The 15,268-nt window shown below is 52.1% G+C and overlaps 1 protein-coding gene across 10 annotated transcripts in view; it reads right to left on the reverse strand.

Moving 5' to 3' along the window:
• Positions 1-281: 281 nt before the first annotated feature.
• IQSEC2 (IQ motif and Sec7 domain ArfGEF 2) overlaps positions 282-15,268 on the reverse strand; it is an 84,202-nt gene continuing 69,215 nt past the window's right edge. For 4 of the 10 annotated variants that reach the window (XM_047764338.1, XM_047764335.1, XM_047764340.1 and 1 more), the window contains 9 exons: positions 14,018-14,184; positions 10,149-10,288; positions 9,001-9,126; positions 6,806-6,905; positions 6,458-6,586; positions 6,039-6,200; positions 3,754-3,927; positions 3,197-3,246; positions 282-2,593 (listed from right to left, as the gene is read on the reverse strand). In XM_047764338.1, the coding sequence (XP_047620294.1) occupies positions 1,628-2,593; positions 3,197-3,246; positions 3,754-3,927; positions 6,039-6,200; positions 6,458-6,586; positions 6,806-6,905; positions 9,001-9,126; positions 10,149-10,288; positions 14,018-14,184 (2,014 nt within the window). In that variant the 3' untranslated portion in view covers positions 282-1,627. The remainder of the gene's footprint in view (positions 2,594-3,196; positions 3,247-3,753; positions 3,928-6,038; positions 6,201-6,457; positions 6,587-6,805; positions 6,906-9,000; positions 9,127-10,148; positions 10,289-14,017; positions 14,185-15,268) is intronic. The other 6 variants (XM_047764337.1, XM_047764336.1, XM_047764341.1 and 3 more) reach the window with 4 other exon arrangements.

Genomic DNA, 15,268 nt, shown 5'->3' on the forward strand with positions numbered 1-15,268 from the left:
TCAGAGAGAGTGCCTTTCCTGAGTGCACTAGGAAGGGAAAACCCCACAATTTGAATTGGATCAGCTTCAACGCCCAGACCCTTGCAACTCTGTCACACGGATCGTTAATGAAACAGGAAAACGTCCCTCATCCCAACTCCCACCCACCCACCCACAGCATCTCACCCACCCAGCTGCCTGAGCTTCCACCATCAGCACTTCACCTCCCTGGGCTAAGGCCTCTCTCTTCCGGGGCTCCGCTGTGGGGGGAGGGGGCACAAGTAGGAGGCAGAGGCGGGAGGTGAGCACAAGGTCTTTTATGAGGCATCAAATATACATTCTTATGTACAAGGAGGAAAAAAGACAATGCCTAAACCCCAGCTCCTCTCCATACAGCCCCTCCCACTGCTGCCCTCCCCCGCCCCCAAGCCCTGGGGTCCCTGGCCCTTCATACAGCCAGGGTCTGTCTGTCTGTTTGTACTGCAGCCCATGGTGGAGAGGGGAGAGGGAGGCAGGAGCTGAGAAAGGAGCTGGATATGCGGGGCAAGAAGAGGAGCTGGGGCTTGTAAAAAATATATTTATAATAAATAAACAGGGCTGTAAAGGGGCTGGAGAGGCAGCGGAGAGTTTGACGGACAGAAGGACTCAGGCATCCTGGCTCCCAGCCCCTGCTCTGATGGCTTCCATCTCTGCCTCAGGAAGGACATCTCAGGCTCGTGGTGGCCCTCTGGGAGCCCCTCTCCCCAGGGCTGATGCTGGGTGCCCTGCCCCAGCGAGGTGTGTGTGGGCAATATCTGTAAAGTGCATTGTCTTCAGCTGTAGGTGGGGGTAGGTGTAAGGGGATGGGGGGCATGCAACATGGGTGAGGGAGGGCAGCGCGCCCTTCTCATCCCAGACCTGAGCCCCCCACCCCAAACCTGTCTGGACTTTGATCAGGATAGGAACGTTGCAAGGAGAGGCAAGGTCCTGAAGCTGAAGAGGTCTGGGCTGGGGCCCACGGAAGACAGGGCAGAGATTGGCTCCAGAAGAGGAAGCCCTGCCTGTCCTGGGGACCAGCAGAAGTGGGGGCCCACCCACCAAGTGCACTGACACTCCACATCCTCCAGCAGGTGGAGACGACGACACACATGGAGGAGGTGGGTGGCCTGGCCCTGAGGTCAGAGAGAGGGCCGAGCCAGCTGAGGTTTGGCCACAACTCTACAGAGCTCCCTCCTAGCCCCCACGCGGCCAGAGGCGCCCTGGGGAAGCCTTCGCCTTCATTGCCCTTCCCTACCAGCCAGAGCTGACGGGGGAGCTCACACCGGCTCGGAGGTCTGAGGCCACCCCAACTAGACCTCTGGGGAGAGGAGGGGGGAGGGTGAGGAGAGGAAAAAGAGGACAAGGATTTCCGAAAGGTCCTCACCACTCCCCAGAGCTCGAGAGCCCTGCATTCAGGCTTCAAGTGGCAAGGAGCCTAGAATCTGGAAGGAAACCCCATGGAGACTGTTGGGGGTTAGAGGAGGGGTCCCGAGGCAGGGAGGAAGTGGGGAGGAGGACATTTCTATGTCTATATATATTTTGGAAAAACTGAGGAAGCGGAGAGGGTGCGAGGGCCCTCTCCTGCGGATTCCCCAGACCTCCCTAGTCCCCAGCTCACACTCTCCGTTCATCAGACCACGGTGCTGATCCGGCTTGGCTTGGCCTTGGGGTTTGCAGTGGGTGGGTTGGCCGTGCCAGGGGGCCCCGAGGCGTGCAGTGGACCATGGGGGGAGGTGGGCGGCAGGGGCGAGTGCGGGGTGTGGGGTGAGGGTGGGGGCAGGGGTGGGTAAGAGGGGTGGGGTGGGATGGGTGAGTGCGGTGACAAGGGTGACTGGGGGTGGTGGGGGTGGGAGTAGGAGCCCCCTGGTGGCCGGGATCCAGGGCCCCCAGTGGCCCCTGCTGCTGGCATCATCTGTGGGTGGTGGCTGAAGATGAAGTGCTTGGGGCCCTGTTTATGGGCGGGAGGGTGCTGGGGGGCAGGACTGTACAGGGGCAATGGGGAGGTGGGCTGGTGCAGGGGGTGGCGGCCGTGTGGAGCAAACTGAGGGTGTCCTCCGGCCCCCCGTCTGGGAGCTCTGCCTGGCCGGCCCAAGGTATAGTGCTGGGGGCCTGGGACTGGGCCATGGGCGTGAAAGTGGCGATGTGGCCCCACAGGAGGAGCCGAGGCGGGAGGTGGTGGAATGGAGCCCAGCTGTGGCAGGGGCGGGGGCTGCTGAGGTGGAGGGGGGAGAGGGGGTTGCTGGGGTGGGAGGTAGGGCGGTGGGGCCGGGCCTGGTCCTTGGCAATACTGGGCATGCAGGGCCTGGAGCTTGGACTGCCCATCAGGTAGCACCCCCAGGCCACCGTGGCTGTGACCATGGTGGTGGTGGTGGTGGTGGTGGTGGGTGGAAGAAGCAGATGAAGAGGAGGCAGAGGCCTGGCCTGCTGGCGGTGGTGGCATCTGGAAGGGCCCCTTGCCCCGCTTGCTTCCAAATAGGGAGCCCAGGAAGGATGAGGAGTTGGAGACGGGCCTCTGGCTCTTGTACTCCTCTGGCGGCGGGGGTGGGGGCGGAGGTGGCATCCTCTGGTGAGGGCGTGGACTGCTAATAACAGACCCCTGGAAGGGGGGAGGGGGGGAAGTCAGGCCAGTCTAGATGTCCTAAACCCCCAACCCTACACTCCACCCGGTCCCTGAGGGCTGGAGCTGGGGAGACAGGACCCCCCACGGCATAATGAAAACCAAGTCACAGTCCTGTACTTGTACATGGAGCACCCCAGCTTGCAGAGCTCTGCTGTCACATCCACTATCTCATCTGAGCCTCAGCTGGGAGAGGAAGAATTAGCAGTACCGCCTCCTCATCCCCACTTTGCAGGCAGGGAGCACGTTAGGCCCAGAGAGACAGAGTGACTTGCACAGGCTCAAAGAGCAGGACTTGGCGGTAAGAGCTTCTCTCGGCCCAACTCCAAAGACATCACTACTCGGAGTCGGCCCTGGGGTTGAGAGGGGGCTTGGGAGAGTGGAAGACAGACTGAGAGACAGGCAGAGTGAGGACAGACAGAGTTGAGGACAGATGGAGAGAGTGGTTGGCTGGGAGAGGCAGCCGCAGGGGTCCCGGCAGGGAAGAGGGGGGAGCAACTGGTCCCCTCCTCCTCTGGGGCTCCACGGGTGGCGGGGGCAGGGCTCATGCAGAGGACGAGTGGGGCAGGAGCTGGCACTTACTTCGATGGTGCTGTCCAGCGATCCCACGCTGTTACGCCGCCCCCGCTTCCCTGCACCCACAAGCAAGGAGCCCAGCGTCAGAGCAGCAACCCCCCCTCCCCACCCTGCTGGGCTCCAGAGCTGGGCACCAGGTCTGGGCCCCTCCCGGGGACAGACACCCCTATTCCCTTTCCCCCATTGAAGAGGGGGAGGTGGGGAGGAGGAGAGGTGGAGAAGGAGGAGCGAGAGGAGGAAAAGATGGAGGAGGAGGAGGAGGAGGAGGAGGAGGAGAGACAGAAGAGGAAAGAGAGGAGAGGTGGAGCGGCAAGAGAGAGAGAGAGAGAGAGGGGGGCTGAGACTGTGGCCCCACTTTGCACTCCCTGGCCCAAACCCTGGGCTCCACCTGTTCTGACCTGGTTCCCAGGCCCCCTGCGGCGTGGTGCCCAGGGCTCTGGATGAAGGCAGGGTGTGTGCATGTGTGGCGGGTGCAAGGAAGGCTGGCAGTCAGTGATAGGAGGCAAAGAGGACACCCAGTCCCGTGGCTCCCCAGCCAGGGCAGGGGGCCCCGGGAGACTTGCCTGCATCAGAGAGATCTCGCAGGGAACTGCTGAGCGCGCCCCGTTTGAGCCCATCGCCTGCCCCATACGTGTCCTCCAGGCTGCTTCGGGCCAGTGTGCCATTCACGGAGTCCTTGGCCCCTCCGGGCTGTGAGGCGTTAGGCCGCATCAGACCTTTCTGCTTCTCCAGCTCCGCTGCGTGGCAGTGGGGGGAGACATGAAGCAAAGGTCAGGGACAGGAGTGAGAGGCCACCTGACTGACCCCAGCCCTCTTTGAGCCTCCCGTCTCCTCAATCGCTCTAGATAGCCAAAAATCTAAACTAGAGTCCTGCTCTGCCCCCTGGACAGCCAACCTCAGTTACATCTCCTAAGTCTTGCAGCGCCCAGCCCTTCATGCATCATCTCCTCTGGTTCAATCTTCCCTTGTCCCTCTCGGTGCCTGCTCCTCCAGCTCGTGTCCCCTTGCATCTCCCCTCCCCTGCCTAGTCTCCCAAACCACTCCTGCCTTTCAAAACAGAGTGTTACAGCGGCTGCTTTGTTCCCAGGAGGGGCAGGAAGGCCCTTCAAGCCTATGGCAAGAGGCAGTCAGTCATTCCAGAGCCTGCTCCATTCTCAGATACCTTGCTCCAGAGCAGGGGGCTCCTGGAAGGACAGGAGCAGAAAAGCAACAGGAATCAGATCCTCTTTTATGTGCCAGCAGTGTGCTGGGGGCGATGCATATCTGATCTCTCAATCCTCACACCAGTTCAGAGGTAAGTATGAGCAGCCACAGCTTTCAGAGGAAGAAACACAGAGCTTGCCCAGAGTCATACAGCTGGAAATGGGGGAGCCCACACCCTGGAAGCAGGTCAGAGCCTGTGCCTCCCTGTGGAGGTCACAGAGACTTCTACTTATCGCCCTCCCCTCAGCCTAGCATGCTCACCCCTCTCTCAGAAGGTCTCCAGGGTCTCAAGGATCTGGTGAGCTGAATGAGTGTCCCTGCCTTGCTGAGGAGCAGAGCAGACCCTGAAGCTGTGAAGGCCTCTCACCAAGGAGCTGTCAGCTGCCTCTGTCTCTCTCTGTCTCTGTCTCTCTCTACCTGCCTCTTTTTCCTTAATACGGTATTACTTAACTTCCACTGCTTAGCCTGAGAAGAGAAAACGTAGAGGGCACTGGGAGGAATGAGATGTAATCCCTATTTTCTGTTCTTTCTTTGCCTTTTAGGGCTGCACCCACGGTACATAGAAGTTCCCAAGCTAGCTGTCCAATTGGAACTGCAGCTGCTGGCCTACGCCACAGCCACAGCAACGCAGGATCCAAGCCACATCTGCGACCTATACCACAGCTCACAGCAACACTGGGTCCTTTAACCCACTGAGCGAGGCCAGGGATCGAACTCACATCCTCACAGATACCAGTCGGGTTCGTTACCGCTGAGCCACGATGGGAACTCCTATTAATTTCCATTATATAGGATTGAAATGGTTCAAGGTAGTCCCTGAAGGCCAGGAGGATGGGTCCACCGGAACTCAGTTTGGGATGCAGAATGTGTGGAGAGAAGAGAGGCTGGGAAGGGGAGTGGCATTTGTTGGACACCTAGGATGTTCAACACACATGTCCAATGAACATGTAGGATAAATCGGAGTTCCCGTCGTGGCGCAGTGGTTAATGAATTCGACTAGAAACCATGAAGATGCAGGTTCGATCCTTTGTCTCGCTCTGTGGGTTAAGGATCTGGCGTTCCCGTGAGCTGTGGCGTAGGTCACAGATGAGGCTCAGATCTGGCGTTGCTGTAGCTGTGGTGTAGGCTGGAGGCTACAGCTCTGATTAGACCCCTAGCCTGGGAACCTCCATATGCCGCAGAAAAGACAAACAAAACAAAACATGTAGGATAAATTCTCCACCTTATCCCATTGAAATCTCCACATCTCTATGAAGAGGATTTCACCACCTCAATTCCATGTAGGAGGAAATCGGGGCTCAGAGAGTCAGGCAACAGGCCCCAGTTCACCCAGATAATAAGTAGCATACCTGGGATCTGAAACCACGACTCCTACCTCCAATACCCTGATTCTTCTCCCTGCTGCCTTTCAATAGAATGAAGAGTTGGCTCAAAATGAGGGCTTGGAATAATAATTTGAGGTTGAGAGGTAATGAGCCCCTCACCACTCCAGGTATTCAAGCAGAGGCTGAAGCGTTCCTGGAATGAGGGCAGGAAGGTTGGACAAGCTAACCCTCAACTCTGAGCTTTACAAAGGACAAGATTCCCAGTGTCTGCAAGGCATGGTCTCAGGCGACGAGGAAGGAGACGTGGCTGGGCTACTCACACTCCACCCGGTATTTCTCCATCTCTTGCACCTCAGCAATGGACTCGCGCAGGTCAGATGTGAAGCGCAGCCGGTCCTGGAGGCTGGGGGCATTGAAGATGATGAGGACTTTGCGCTCCCCGCCGGGTACCGCCGACAGCAACTTGATCCCAAACTGGTAATCTGTGTGGAAGGGGGAGGTGAGGTACCTCTGTCAGAACTGAAGCAAAGTGGCTCATACGTGAAATAATTTTTCTCATGTCCAATTCTGATCCAGCCTCTTCTCTGCATAAGCAGCAGCAGCAGCTCCGCTTTGCTCCAAAGCCCCCAAACTCTTGGGAGTCATGGCCCTGGTACTTCCTTACACCCCAGGTATAAACGCAGACTGAACTCTTGCTGCTCTCTGGAACCCCTTCCTTCACACCTCTGCCTCTACTCACATTGCTTCTGCTGCCCAGAAGGCCACCCATCAAAGCTCCTCTGGCTCAGTCCTTCAATGCGCCGCGGGATCACCATCTCTCCGGCCCACCAGAAAACGTACGTGCTGAGGTTCTCTGCCAGACCATGAGCTTCCCAGGGCAGAGACCCAAGTCATACTCCACCCTGGCCTGCCTTGCATCTCGGGACCAAGTAGGTGCTTTGGAGACCTTAGCCCAGTTATAAAGGAGTCCAAGAAGGAGAGGTTGGTGTGGAGGAAGGATGAGCATGGGGTGCGTGGGGCGGGGGGGGGGGGGGGGGGGGGGCAAGGCAAAGACTGTTGGGATGCTGGGATCCAAAAAGGGACTCACATGAATTCTGGAAGAGCTGCATGTGCATTTCCACTAGAGGAAAGGACTGACGGAAGCTGTACGTCACCAAGATCTTCTTCTTCTGGAAAATTTTGGTGACCTTTGGCAGGGGTGGGAAAAAGACAAGAGGCAGGGTTTGGGGTGGGGAATTTCCACATGGCACCTATTTCTTGTAGCTGTCCTCCCCTCCCACCACCACAAACAGACATGTACGCACAAACACACATACCCACAAGTTGGGGAGAACTGAAGCTTGCAGAGCAGAACAGGAGAGACGGGAGAAAAATGCAAGTTCCTGATATAATGATGATGCGCAACAGGCACTTAGGATTTTTAACAGGAACTAACTTAATGCTGCTCCCTCTAGGAAGCCTGTTCTAACATGTCACATAGACACCCTCTCCCACCCCACCCCATTCTCTGAGCTTCCAGAGTGCTGGTTCAGTGTCTTTCACCATGAGGCTTTAGGAGAGCGCTCTGAGTGTGTGATTGCTGGACTGGCGGTGCCCAGGGGAATCTAGTTTTCATGCGTCTCGCCCACCTCAACCAGACCCATCGACATTAGCAATCTCCAATAAACCAATGTATAGAGTTAACGAGTCTTCTCAACAACCCAAGGTCTTTATCAAGTACTTGGGTACTCCAGATTCAGCTAACATGGGTTATAAACACTTCAGACCATCTGCAAGTGTTGTTTCAAAGGACATTATCCTATCTCAGGATGCTTACAGTACACAGGTGAAGCATCTTCTTAGCCCTTTGGACTGTGGGCTCCCCAGAACAAGGGCCAAGTCTCCCTCATCTCTGTGAACCCAGAGCCTAGCACAGGGCTGGACACCCATAGGTGTCAGCGCACAATGGATGGTGAAACATTCACTCAGCACCTGTGTGGGCCAGGTCCTCCTCTGGGTTAAGCTAGTCCACCTCTGACCTCTTATTTCATCCCCTTGACAACCCCGAGATAGGGATTAGGTCTTCCCCACAGAAAAGGAAATTAAGGCTCAGGGCATTGGAGGGGCTTCATCTAAAGCAGCAATTCTCAACAAGGGGTGACTCTGCCCCCAGGGGACATTCAGCACTGTCTGGAGACGTTTTTAGTTGAAAGAGCGCTACTGCTATCTAGTAAGTAAAGACCAGGGATGCTGCTACACCTGCCCCAATGCACAGGACAGCTCCCACAACAAAGTATTATCTGCCCCAAATGTCAACAGTGCCAAGGTTGAGAGACCTGCTCTAAAGGAGAGAAGACCAAGGAGTTTCCATGGTAGCTTAGCAGTAATGAACCCGACTAGTATCCATGAGGACGTGGGTTCGATCCCTGGCCTCACTCAGTGGGTTAAGGATCCGGCGTTGCCATGAGCTGCGATGTAGGTCGCAGATGCGGCTTAGATCCAGTGATACTGTGGCTGATGGGGTAAGCCAGCGGCTACGGCTCCCATTCAGCCCCTAGCCTGGGAACTTCCATATGCTGCAGGTGTGGCCCTAAAAAGCAAAAAAAAAAAAAAAAAAGGAGAGAAGATGAAGGGAGGATAGGTCACTGTCCTCAAACCCCTCAGGAGCTGTCTCAGAGCAGAGGGAGAACAGTTGGTCTCAGTGATCCCAAGGGCAGCTGAGTGAAGGTTATTGGAGGAAAACCATTGGGAGACAGATTCTAGCAGTCAGAGCTTCCTTGGAGGAAGGCAGCCTTCTGTGCCTGCACTTGTGCAAGCAGAGGAAGCTGGCTCCTGCCTTGGGAAAGAGGCTGAACAGAAGACCCCCAAACTTCTCTTATCACTTGCAGACTCCTAAGAGTCCCAGCTCTAAAAGACACATCTACCCTGGTGATAAGCTCGGTTTTAAGAATCACTTCAAGCATCCTGACCACCAGCAGGTTTCAGACAGACCCCAGGATACAGGTTTACCTTCCTCCAGCCAACCCTCGGGGCTACTGAGATGCGCAGGGACATTTTCTCTCATTTCCCAGATTGTAAGCCAGTCATCAGCCCTGGTCCTCACATTTTCTGCCCTCGTGTGGCTGTCACTACTTCCAAAGGGATCCTCCAAGTGGCGAAGGAAAGGAGGGGCAGAGGCACCCAGATCACATGGCAGGGCTCCTTACCCGTCACGCCTCCACCTACCAGTGTTAACATGGTTCACCCCAGACCCTAGGTCAAGCTCATCACTTTCCCTCCTTCTCCTCCCCTCAGTGCTCATACCACAAGGAGATCGTTGAAGAGGAAGACCTCCCGCTGATGCAACCCCAGCCTCTGAGGGCGGTTTGGATCTGGCACCTCATAGAGCTGGCAGCAGCAAACCAGTCGGCGGTGAGGAAGAGACAGGACCTGGACGGGCATGAAGAAATAAGGTATCAGCAAGGCCAGCCCACCAGCTTTAGGCATCTTAACATTCACTGCAAGAGGAAGTTCACCTCTGGTCCATATCACTGTCACTCCGTGACAAGGAGCCTATGCTTATCTTTGTCCCTGCGGCTCTCTCTCTGTCTGGAATGCCTTTCTCTCTGAGCTCTGTATGGCCACACTCTACCCCTCCTCCAAATCTCACTTCCAGGGTTCTCTCTTCCAAGAAGCCATTCCTGATCAGCCCAGGGAGAATGAAAATGACCTCTCCCCTAAACTAACCTAACTCTAAGGCAAAGGTTTTTTGTTTTTTTCTTTTTAGGGCTGCACCTGTGGTATGTGGAAGCTCCCAGGGTAGGGGTGGAATCTGAGCTGCAGCTGAAGCCTATACCACAGCTGCAGTAACACCAGATCTGAGCTGTGTCTGCGACCAACACCACAGCTTGCAGTAACACCAGATCCTTAACCCAAAGAGTGAGGCCAGGGATTGAAACCTGCATCCTCATGGATACTAGTCAGGTTCTTAACCCACTGAGCCACAAGGGAACTCCTAAGGCAAAGATATTGTGTCTTTGTCTGACACTCCCCACCAGGTCCGTGAGTACTTCTAAGGCCAGAGACCACATCAGATTCATATCTGTGTCACCACTGCCAAGTGAAATGCTGGGCTCAGTGAAAAGGCATCCATAAATGTTTGTTGATTAGAAAGATTAGAGTGCGTTCTTGGCTTTGGCCATCCGTGAACTATTATCTTGGCTGCTTACTTGGATGGACAAGCAAAACTAGAGGTGAGAAGAATGCTAATATTTATATAGCACCCGCAATATGCCCTGCAAGGTGCTAGATGTATCCCCATAAAGCATCTCACCCCATCTGACCCTCCACGCCCGTGAGGAATGCATCACCACCCACTCCATTTGGCAGTTGAGGGGAGCCTGGGACTCAGAGAAGGGCACAGATTCCCCACCCAAACCCTGTCCCCTCTGCAGCCTCCCAAAGGCACTTACCGGTTTCTTGCCCACAATCATGCGCTCCACAGCCTGCACCTGGGACACGTGGTCATCATTGGTGCGTAGTTCACGCCCCTGGATGCGCTGGTAAATGCCTACCAGCAGGTCTCGGGGGATGTCTTCACCATTGTCAACTCCTGGGTGGAGGGCATACACAGGAATACAGAGCATAAAAGTGGGGAGGGGTGGCAGGGATTCTCCACAACACCCCACATTCAGTTGCTTTCTACCCCAGGATGGGGATTTTTTTTTTTTTTTAACAGCTGCACCTGCAGCATATGGAGGTTCCCGGGTCAGGGACTGGATTGAATCTGATCCACAGCTGTGACCTATGCTATAGCTGCGGCAATACCAGATCCTTTAACCCACTGTGCCTGGCTGGGGATTCGAACGTGTGCCTCTGCAGTGACCCGAGCCACTGTAGTTGGATTCTTAACCCACTGTGCCACAGCAGGAACTCCTGGGTGGGAATTTTGCCTAAACAACTTAGAGCACACTGTGATGGAAACAGACTTTTTTTTTTTTTTTTGGCCTTTCTAACTAGTAAAAATAACGTTAAATGATAATATCCAGTGTTAGTAAGAGTTCAGGGAAGTGGGCATATATATATTAACATAAATATTTTGGAAGGTAGTTTGGCAAGCCTAAATATTCAGTGATTCCTCTTCAAAGAATTCACCCTATGGAATTATTCAGAAATATGCGCAAAGATATATGTACAAATGCACTTATGGGAAAAATTTGAAATGACCCAAGTTCTAACAGCACAGGAATAGTTAAGTAAAACTGAGTATATCCATTTAATAATTTACAGCTATTAAAGATTTGATGTTTACCGAAAAAATCATGAAAAAATTCCTGTCACAAAGTAAATGAAGAGAATAGGATAATAAATTTCATGGACAGCATAATCTTAACTGAATAAAAAGTTACATATGCACAGGAAAAAAGGCTAGAATACACCAAAATATCCACCATGGCTGCCTCTAAGAGGCAGGATTTAGGATGGTTAAATTTTTTATTTTATTACTTTTTTTCTTTTCTTTTTAGGGCTGCACCTGCTGCATAAAGAAGTTCCCAGACCAGGGGTTGAATCATAGCTGCAGCTGCCGGCCACAGCCACAGCCACAGCCACAACAACACAGTATCTGAGCCGCAGATGTGACCCACACTGCAGTTTGCAACAATGCCAGATGTTTAACTTAGTGAACAAGGCCAGGGATTGAACCTGCATCCTCATGGACACTATGTCAGGTTCTTAATCTGCTGAGCCACAACGGGAACTCCTGGATGGTTAAATTTTTTCTATTTTTTCTTCTTAAATAGATGCACCCAAGGCATATGGAAGTTCCCAGGCCAGGGACTGAATCCAAGCAGCAGCTGTGAACTCACATTCCCAGGGATACTAGTCAGATTCGTTACCACTGGGCCACAATGGGAACTCCTAAATAATTTTTTATATTTGTAAAATTTTTGGAATGAGCAGGTTTTTATTTCACTTGTTTGCTTATTTACTTAATAATTGGAGGGGGGAAGATATACATACATACATATAAAATATGTATATGTGTGTGTATATAAATAATATGTATACACACATACAAACACAGAAACGAGGAGGGGAAGGGAGAATGGACGAAATGAATGAATGAACAAATGTATGACTAATGGCAGGATTCTGAAAGACAGCTCCAGATGGCCTCTGATCTGTTTAACTCCCTCTCCACTCCTGAGTGGCTGCTGAGTGAAACCCACTCACTCTTCTCTCTAACCTTCTGCTAGAGAAAATGTTTTCTCCTTTGGAAATGCCATGCCTCCTCCTTGGACACCAGGTGCTAAAGGAACAGCCTTTCCACCTCAGCTGCCAGAGAGCTTATAGCCCAATCATGCAAACCCCAACAGTCAGCAAATTTGCCTTGTCTGTTTGTTTTTCTTCAATTATACTTCCACCTTTCGTTTTGGTTTAAATAATTCGAGGAGTTCCCGATGTGGCTCAGCAGTAACAAACCGACTAGCATCCATGAGAACGTGAGTTCGATCCCTGGCCTTACTCAGCAGGTTAAATGATCCGGCCTTGCCGTGGGCTGTGGTGTAAGTCGCAGACATGGCTCGGATCTGGCATTGCTGTGGTTGTGGTATAGGTCAGAAGCTGCAGCTCCAATTTGACCCCTAGCCTGAGACCTTCCATATGCCGTAGGTGCCACCCTAAAACGACTAAATAAATAAGTAATTCTAACATCTGTGCCATTTTTTAGTAGGCTGCTCTTTGATGAGAGGCAGGGCTTGACATCAATACAATAAACTGAGAAAAAAGGTTAAAGCAACATCTTTCATCTGGCACTCAAGGCCCTCAAATGCTGGTTTCAACTGACCTTCCCATCTGGATTGTCCACCCACTCTGGACTGTTCCCCAAACAACTTTACGCTTTCCTACCTCTATGCCTTTGTTATTCTTCCTGCTAAGTAAGCCTCCTCTATCACCATTCAGTCACATTATCTGTGCTTTCAAGACCCACCTTAAAATGAAAATACCGGTTCCTCAAGGAAGCATGTTGGAGGTGGGCGCCCCCTTCTCTGAGCTCTGACTGTACTTTTGGCCTACCTGACATCACAATTTGCTTCCTGTCTGTGCTGGGTTATCTTGTACTATTAGACAGTCTCTCCCACAAACCAGGAGCCCTCTTGGGGCAGAGACTGCGGTAGATGCCCCTCCATGGTCCTCGGCACCCGTCACAGGGACGGGCACACATGAGGCACTCAGTGTCAGCTACCTGGATGGCTGGTTGGTGGAGTGAATAAATGAATGCACAACTGGAGAAAAGGGTGCCTAAAATAATTAAATGAGTCTTTATGGGCATAAATGAAGGGAGGGAGAGAGGGAATGATGAGTGACTGAGTGAATTAGTGTAAGTTCTATGAGAGCCAGGGCTTTTAGCTCCTATTCGGGTGTTGCTCAGTCAATATTCGGTAAGGGAATGAGTGAATGGACAAATGACTATTCAAGTGAATTAGCAAGTGACTGCTGTAGGACTATCCAGCCTTGGCAGAAAGTGAGGTTAATTTCCAGCAAGCACATTGAGAGATGAATGGATTAAGAAGATGTGGTATATATATATGATGGAATACTACTCGGCCATAAAAAATTAACAAAATAATACCATTTGCCACAACATGGATGGAACTAGAGATTCTCATACTAAATGAAGTAAGACAGAAAGATAAAGACAAATACCATATGAGAGCACTTATATGTGGGATCTAAAATATGGCACAGATGAAACTATCTACAAAATAGAAACAGGGAGTTCCCTCTATGGTGCAACGGGATCGACAGTGTCTTGGGAGCCCTGGGACACAGGCTTGATCCCTGGCCCGGCACGGTGGGTTAAAGATCCAGTGTTGTTGCAGCTGTGGCTTAGGTTGCAACTGTGGCTTGGATCTGATCATGGGTCCAAGAACTCCATATGCCACAGGGCAGCCAAAAAAGAAAGAAAGAAAGAGGGAAAGAAACAGACTCACAGACAGAGAACAGACTTATGGTTGGCAAGGGGGAGAAGAGAGGGAGTGGGGTGGACTGGGAGTGTGGGGTTAGTAGGTGCAAACTATTATATTTAGAATAGATAAGCAATGAGGGAACTATATCCAGTCTTTTGGGATAGACCATGATGTATATATATATATGTATGACTGGGTCACTTTGCTATACAGCAGAAATTGACAGGATGTTGTAAATCAATAACAATAAATTAAAAAAAAATTTCCAGGGAGCAGATGTGATCTCCCTCATCCTTCCCCACTCCCACTACCCAGCCCACTTGCCCTTCCCAGGCGAAAGAGGAAAAGGTGATGGGGAGGCCTAGGGTCACCTCTCAGGTTCTTGATGAAGTCATCTAGTTTCATCTTGCGTTCAGCCTTGACGCTGGGACTGTACATGTCAGTATTGAGGAGGATGATGGCAAAAGCAAGGATGAAAATGGTGTCTGGATTCCGGAACTGGCGCACGAGGGCTGGGTTACACACACAGTACCGCTGGCTGCAGGGCAAGAAGGGTCAGGACCACAGTCAGGCACCAGTAATCTCCACCTACTCACCATCCTCCCACCTGACACCACCAACTCTCTCCTCTGAGACATACCCCCAAACCCTTTGGGTCTGTCCTCTGTCTTTAGAGTTTCCTCAAGACTAGTAGGTATAAATAACAACGGTTACCTTTCACGGAGCTTTGCCAGGGGGTTTATGGACATTGCCTCATGTCATCCTATCACAGTCCTGCAAGGTGACTATCAGCAGCCCCATTTTACAGGTGAAGTGACTGAGGCCCAAAGTGGTAAGGTAACTCACCCAAGGTAATAGAGCTGCTAAGTGATGAAACCAGGATGAAAATCTAGATCTTTCTGACTACAAAGCGAATCCTTCCCCCATGTTGGGAAACAAGTTCTCAGTAACTTCTGCTTCTCCTCTAAAAACACCCAAAGTGGTGGAGCCAGGATTTATACACAGGTCTGAAATGCCCAATCCCTGAAGCAGTCAAAGAGGAGGATAATAGTTAAGGGCCCAGGTCATAGAGTCAGATACACTTGTGTTCAAATCCTGGTATGACCCTGGGCAAGTTACTTAAGTTCTCTAAACTTCCAATTTCTCATCTGCAAAATGGGAGTAATAATACAAGCACCTACCTCACCAGGCCGTTGTGAGCATTCGGTAAAATAATCATGTAAAGTGTCCAGCTCAGTACCCTATACCTGGTGAGTGCTCAGCAAACATTAGTTGTTGCTCATGTTGTCATCACTTAATTGGATCCCCATGTTCCAGATGCCAAGCTGGATACTTTATTTGTCCTTTTTTTTAGAGCCACACCCATGGCATATGGAGGTTCCCAGACCAAGGGTTGAATCGGAGCTACAGCTGCTGGCCCACACCCCAGCCATAGCTATGCCAGATCTGAGCCACATCTTCGACCTACACCACAGCTCATAGCAATGCTGGATCCTTAACCCACTGAGCAAGGCTGGGGATTGAACCTGCGTCCTCATGGATGCTAGTCAGACTCGTCTCTGCTGAGCCATGACAAAAACTCCATGAGCTGGATACTTTAGGCACATTGTCTCTGATCCTAT

The sequence above is a fragment of the Phacochoerus africanus genome, chromosome X (genome assembly GCF_016906955.1).
Source record: "Phacochoerus africanus isolate WHEZ1 chromosome X, ROS_Pafr_v1, whole genome shotgun sequence".
Taxonomy (NCBI): domain Eukaryota; kingdom Metazoa; phylum Chordata; class Mammalia; order Artiodactyla; family Suidae; genus Phacochoerus; species Phacochoerus africanus.